The 6,881-nt window shown below is 50.9% G+C and overlaps 1 protein-coding gene across 5 annotated transcripts in view; it reads right to left on the bottom strand.

Annotated features, from left to right (window-relative positions):
* Window positions 1–1,345: 1,345 nt before the first annotated feature.
* Window positions 1,346–6,881, bottom strand: part of WDFY4 (WDFY family member 4) — a 255,392-nt gene continuing 249,856 nt past the window's right edge. For all 5 annotated transcript variants that reach the window (XM_088842090.1, XM_088842089.1, XM_088842091.1 and 2 more), the window contains exons 60-62: window positions 6,415–6,502; window positions 2,823–2,934; window positions 1,346–1,813 (exon numbers count right to left, since the gene is read on the bottom strand). In XM_088842090.1, the coding sequence (XP_088698216.1) occupies window positions 1,747–1,813; window positions 2,823–2,934; window positions 6,415–6,502 (267 nt within the window). In that variant the 3' untranslated portion in view covers window positions 1,346–1,746. The remainder of the gene's footprint in view (window positions 1,814–2,822; window positions 2,935–6,414; window positions 6,503–6,881) is intronic.

The following is a 6,881-nucleotide window of genomic DNA, read 5'->3' as shown; positions in this document are numbered from 1 at the left end:
AATGCAGAGCTCAGGAAATGCTTGTTGAATGAATGAGCCCCAGACAGCCTTGAGGCCAGCAGGCCTCTCAGCCTGGGGTAAATAACATGAGCTGTGTTTTGAAACATGACAACAGCCCTTGATATTTATGACCTTGCTTGTTGGCCTTCCCGGGGAGGGTGCTCTCTGCGCTTCAATTTATGGTCCTCCGTTGCAGCTCCAGACTGACTGGGGGATTGCAAATGGGCTGTCTACTAATAGCACATGCAGACAGTATGGGCGGAGGCATGATCCTTGGCCCCAGGGTCAGACACATGCCCTTACCCAGAGAGGGGTGCTCTGGACCTGAGCTGAGTCTCCTCCTCCATCTTTCCATTTGCAAAGAACTCGAAGTTGACAGGCAGATCACTATTTCCTAATCTTCCTTCACTCACTCACTATTTTTGACGCAGTTCATACCATCATTACTTTCTTAATATTTATCTTTACATGGACTCGCTGCCCCCTGGAGGCCAGATAACCTGGGCCAAGAAACACTGAGTTTTTTTTCTGTTGTTAGCCCCAGGCCTGAGCTAAATTGGGATAGGCCTCCCACCAGGGCGTCTGCAGGGCTTAGAGAAATATGGGAAGGATTAGTAGTCCCTAGAAGGGAAATCGTGGGGAGGGAGCTAAAGCTGAGGGGCGTTGCCACCCCAAATCCCTGGGTGCTCACCTTAGCTGGATTTCATTGAAGAGGCAGGTGAATTTCCTTTCAAGGCTTCTGGAAGGCTGGAGGTGGGGAGATGTAAGAATGAGGGTGCTGCCTTCATGGTCTGATGCCTGAATCTTAAGGTGTTGGAATTTCTCAGAGGGGCTCACTACTTGCCCCCTGCCATGTATTTTCAGATGGAGAAAAAAGTTACATGGCAGCCCAGATTCTCCCAGGATAAGCTGCAGCTTAAAACCAGTATGTGAACTGCGGTCCCTGACCTTATAAAGACAGGTCCCCAGAAAAGCCTGCTAAGCCCGAGCCCAGCCAGGACCCACTGCCTGCTGTGGCATGCAGAGTAGGGGCAGGCACCCCAGGCAGGGTGTGTCCTCCCAGCTGACTTGCCTATACCTGTGGTGGGCAGCCATCGTGTCTATGTTCTGAGCCCAGTCATGGAAGCTGGGCCTCCTGAATGTGATCTCCTGCTCCCCCAAAGTCCCCTGCACAGAAAGCAAGACCAGAAGAGGAGCCAGATTCCACTGAGGGAAATGGAGAACTGAAAAACACTCCAGAAGTGGGCTGTGCGTCCCTGAGGCCTTTGTGCCTTTCTAAGTGTGGAGCCACAAATACCTCGGTGGGAAAGGCTGGCAATTTTAAATTCAAGAGCCCTCTTGTATCTGGAAAATAGTTGTTTTAATAAAATAATAATACCACATTTCCCACTAGTTTCCAGTAAGCAACCCAGTGTTTCTTCAGTGCGGTAAGCCCTTTGAAAGGTGAGTCATGTGTGATTACGAGCGCTGGTTGGCACCCTTGAGCCACAGTCTCCAGCATGCTGCGTACAGGTCCTGATGCACATGTGTATCTGTTTCATTGATGCATATCTTTGTGTAATCCAAGGCCAAAGTTCAGGGTATGGCACTCCAGCGGCCTGTGGCCTCCTCTCTGGGGACCTATTGGCTGGGAGGCCGTGGGGGTTTCTTTTGCATCCCAGGCACTGCGTCTGAGCCCTCCACTTGGCACTACTGCCCTCTGGGGCACATGGCTGCCGTGCCAGAGCCTCCACCGGCTCCTGCCTCCTACCCCTCTGCAGACCAGCAGAATATTCTTCCCTTCTCATCGCCGACGAGGAGTTTGGTCTGGTTTCTTGGGAAAAGAAAAAATAAAGAGGAGTATTAAAGCAAACCTGTGCACCCTGCTTATCCCAGACTGCATGCAGGACATTACAACATGGGGGAGGGGGTTCAGGCCAGGACCCCAGGAGAGCCTGCACCTGGCCTGCACCTGAAGCCAGGGAGAGTCTTGTGACTCAGGGAGAGCGCTGACCTAGGAGGGTTATGGCTTCGGAAGCACTGAGGGAATGCTCCCGGATGCTGGGGCTCTGGGAAACAGGGCAAGACCCTGACATTTTCCCTCCAGCATCTTTGGGTGTATCTCCTATCCTTTGAGCTATGCAGCCAGGCCGGTAGGCAGAAGGAAGGGCAAGTTCTTCAGCAAAGAATGAGGGCTCAGGGCCTTCTGTCCCTTCCCATACGCCCCACCCTAAGCCACCCCGCCTCAGTCTGGCCTTCCCACCACAGCAGAACTCGGGTGCCCTACTCCAGGGCAGGAGGGGAGAAGGACAGGGCTCCTGAAGATCTGGTCCCTTGAGACTAACATGCCTAGTGTGTAGAACAGGCTAATGATTCTAAGTTCCACCATCGAGTAATTGTAAAGAATAAAACAATGCTGGCAAGGGTAGTATCTGACACCCGTCCATTCCACGTTGGCTTTGAGCCCTTGAAAGGCATTTCTGTAATGTAGGATAACCATCATACCAAATGTTACAATCATCAAGGGACCTCAGGAAAAAAGTCCCTCTTTAGGATAAAATTACAAATCAGTATACTTTTACCTTCTGGATTTCTTTATGAATTCACAGATATTCAAGAGAGTGAGAGGGAGAAAGAGAAAGCAAGAAAATGTGTGTTAAGAACAATTTCCTAGGCCCTACATGGCCATCTTGCTACTGTACATGCTGGGGCCCCCTGGGTTCCTGGGTCCCTGTAGTGAGGCCACCTCCCAGGGCCCAGAGTGCTGAGGGGAACAGCCAGGGCTTCCTAGGGGCAGCACAGCGCCCTCTGCTGGAGGCTTGGAGCAGCCAGCTTGTTGTTACCTGGACACGGCCAGAGCTGTCACTGCAGAGTTGGCCTTGCTGGGTTTCCCTGTCAAAGCCATGCTGACATCCAGCTCTCTGCAAAGGGCAAGATTCTTCTCCCACCGGTGAACTATGAGGAAGTGCAAGGGGATAGTTAGAAAACCCAAGCGGTTTCACACACATGCTTGTATACATTCACACGCAGGGCCGCAAACACATACACATATATTTATATTTGTGGTCAGCAACTTGTTAAATTGAGGGGGAAAATATATTTAATCTTGGCCTGTGCTGTTGCAAAAAGGGCCGTCCCAATTTAATTTGCAGGCTGTGATAGTTACATGTGCTGACGTGCTGTGGTATCCATTGTGTACCAAATTGGATTTGTGTATTATTGCTTTCTAAATTGCATGCCTAGTTCAGCAAAATTGTTCATCAGTGTTTACTGGCTTTATGCTTAATAAGATACCCCACAATACCTTGCTGCCAGGATGTAACGCAGCCTGTAATTGCCTAGTAAAAATAAATTACATAAAGTTGGCATTATCAACTTACCTAAATCCGCTCACGCCATGACCAATAATTAAATGCTGAGAATGTTTGTTTTCAAAAAATAGAACTCAATGATTGCTACTTCACTCATTTTAATGACTGTATTTGGGGACAGACGGTAATTCCTTCGTGGAGGGTGAGGTGGACAGACATCAGTCGGGTCCACCACTATGAGGTCACTTGGGTGCAGTCAGGGCAGTAGCGACGCAGCTGTCCCAGCTGACCCAGGGTGGCAGAAAGCTCTGTGCACCAGGAAAGGCATGTGTGGTTTGTGTTTGTGCATAAGTTTCCAAACCAGGCTTTTCCCAAGAACATTTTGTGTACCGGATTGCGCCCAAATCTACAGAGTGATTCCTAAAATAAATTGGACTCAACTGGGTTGGTCTTGGTTGCAAATGACAAATAACTGAATTCCAGGCAGAAATTAGATTACATCTGCACACAAATGCAGCAACCCTCATATCCTCAGTACCCTCAAAGAACTCCTTTCTTGCCTCTCAAGGTATTCAAAGAATGCAGTAATATACATACCAAGAGACATGCACAAATATCTGTGTGTCAGGCCAAGGATTAGTCCTCTTCCAACAGTTATAAGCAATATTATGAGCACAGCGAGCCCTCCAGTGGCTTAGGTTTGTAAACCTGCACATGGATTTGCTAACTCTAAGCAGTGGCTTAGCCTGATTTTTATGAATATATCTGTGCCCTTGTGTCATTTCATCCTAATCCTCCTTTGAACTGTAACCACAAGCAGAGCAATTAATTCTACTTGGCAGTGGTGGCCTCAGGCTGGTCAGGACAAACAGCAGAGGACAGACACGGGCCTGAGGCTCCTGTCTGCCTGACACCATCAGGTAAGTCCCCTCGTGTCATCGGCCGGTGTGTTAGGGGAGAAGTCTTCTAGTAACCTCAGAAAATGGTAATCGTGACCCGCATTTTGTTGAGGAGATGTTTGTCTATGGTACTATTTTTCTGTCATCTGCTTCCTACAAGTTGGGATGTAAAGGAAGTACCTCTATTGACAGAGAGGGAAACTGAGGACCGAAGAAGTTGCAAGAGACAGAGCTGGGTCTAGAACTTTGCTTCCTGATTTTCATCTTCCTTCTCATCTCACTAGACCCCCTTCCCAATGAGCACAACCTTGTCAATCCTGAGTAGAAACCGAAAATCCACTGGCGTTTCCAGAACCAATGGAATGGCTCTGAGATGCCCTTTGTCCATCTGTCCCTTCATCCATCTACCTACCCACGCAGCTAACATTCTGGCTCGGACACCCACTTATCAACCATGGGCTGAGCTAATGCCTTTAGCTTATCAGAGTCGGTAGCTTCAGAAGTGGTCAGCTGAGCCCAAGACTGAGGTGGCGTGCTCTCACACTGGTATGCCACAGAACCCTTCATGAGCAGGGGGAGAATAAGAACTCTGTTCTAGCTCTCCTGCAAATGGGTGGGGGCAGGGGAGAGAGTTTGGCCCCTGTCCTCCAAAGAAGAACTGTGAGCTCCTAAGAATGCACAGGACTCTTTTTACTCTGTGATGGGCTGATTAATTGTGGTCCCAAAGGACCCCAGAGATCTTAGAACCAGTGAACTGAATCGCCAGTAGCTATAGATTCTTGTAAGGTCACCATTCTGGGTCAGTCTATGTTTTGACAAGGGCATCGTCTGATGGCATTATGTTGAAGGAAGGGATTCCCATGTAGATTCTAGGACCTGGCAGGGGCTCAGCCAATGCCCATGTCTGCTCATGTGGATGAAGGATCCATGAATCAGTGACTAGATGAATCAAGAAGGCATGCAGCACATTTTAGAAATGAACCAAAAACGGCTCCTCCCTGTAGAAGACAAGCCTCCACAATCTGGAAAATTCTCTCTAGTGGATCATGGGACCCGGGATGCAGAACGAACCAGAAGAACCCATGATGACAAGAGTGAGGCCATGCAGGACCCCCAGGAGGGGGGTTTGTGTCTGCACTCATCCTGGAGGGATGGTCCGGCCCTGGCCAAGGAGCTTACTCGGGCAGTGGGCGTGTCTACGCTGGGGGCAGAAATGAGAACTATAGTAGTAATGGCTTCGGGTCACTTCAGGCACGTTGCTGAACTGCTCCTCAGTTCCCTTCTCACCCAGGCATCATCGTAGTATGTTCTTCATGGGGTTGCCATGAGAAATAAGAGAACACACAGGAGGAGGGAGTGGTGGAAACTGCTCCCGGTCAGCTCCAGCCCTCACAGGTCTGTGACGGTGGCCCTGGTGGCGCTGATGCCAGAGGCCACGGTCATAGAAGTGAGGACAGATTATCCTACTCCAGGCCCAAATGCTACACCCCAAAGAGGGCTCTGCTGCAGAGTGGCGGTTCTTCTACTCTGCTGATACCAGCAGTCACCTGGGGACTTGTTGGATATGGGAACTCTATCCTTCTCCAATCTTTTCCTTGAGGTTAGGAACCACATCTAAATGTTTCACGAGCCTCCTGGGCCATGCTGATGCAGACCACCCTCAGACCTACTTTAGGAACTTGCCGTGAAAGTAGGGGTGCTGAGTCAGGGACAACAGGGCAGACTGGGGCCGATGGAACCACTTCCTCTCCCCGGGGACGCAGCAAAGCCATCCCAGCTCCTGTCTGCAGCCTGGCAGTCCAGGCCAGTGGCCAGCTGGATGGACAAAGGTCCTGGGCTGGGGAGTTTGGCATTTAAGAGTCACCCAGGAAGATGGATAGCATCAAACCAAGCTCGGCAGGGTGTGGCCCCTTCTGGAGCTCGGGAGCTCCTGACAACCACCAGCAGCACTGTTCACAGGCCCAAGGAGCATCCCAGAGCCAGCTGGTCCCTGAAGGGTGAGGCTGGGCCTCAGTGGGGCTTCCAAACATGGACTCATACTTCACCACCAGCTCACAGAAAACTGTGCTCCTGACCTGAGATCTGTCAACACCCCAAGAAACTCACTGGCTTCCCTGGTCTCTGCAGGCCTGGCTGGAGCTGCAGCCCTTGACAGAGCAGAGAAGAGGGGAGGAAGGGCTGAGCAAGGCAAGGGTGCCCCTGGGAACCAGGAGCATAGCAGTTACCTCTGGGGCTTGGAGATGATGGAGCCCAGGGCTCCTCTGGCACAGCCTGCCCAGGAACAGACATCTTCACATCTTCAGTCTTCCAGATCTGTCCAGAACAGAGAACATGCCATGGGCTGGGGCAATGAACCTGTCTGCAGGCTCAGGGCCTGTCCTTTCCTCCACACCTGGGGGACCCTGAGGGAAGAGGGGCATGGCCCCATTTCACTTCTGATGTTGGCATATTCTCAGGATAAAAGCCTGCTTAGGCTTCAGTTTGCCTGAGGGCAAGTTTGGTTGCCATAGACGGGATGTAGACGGGATGAGTTCCCTCCCCATCCTTGGGTCATAGGGCACCTTCCCTGACCCCTTACCTGCAGGGACAAGACTCAGCAGTCAGTTCATTGTCATTTTACTTAGCTAGTGCCCGCGTTGTCTGCCACCGTTCCCAGAGGCCTCCCTTACCGCTCAGCAGCATGACTTCCTGT

Source organism: Moschus berezovskii, chromosome 12 (assembly GCF_049115385.1).
Source record: "Moschus berezovskii isolate FMDL1 chromosome 12, NW_MosBer_1.0, whole genome shotgun sequence".
Taxonomy (NCBI): domain Eukaryota; kingdom Metazoa; phylum Chordata; class Mammalia; order Artiodactyla; family Moschidae; genus Moschus; species Moschus berezovskii.
This window is presented reverse-complemented; position numbering and strand designations above follow the sequence as displayed.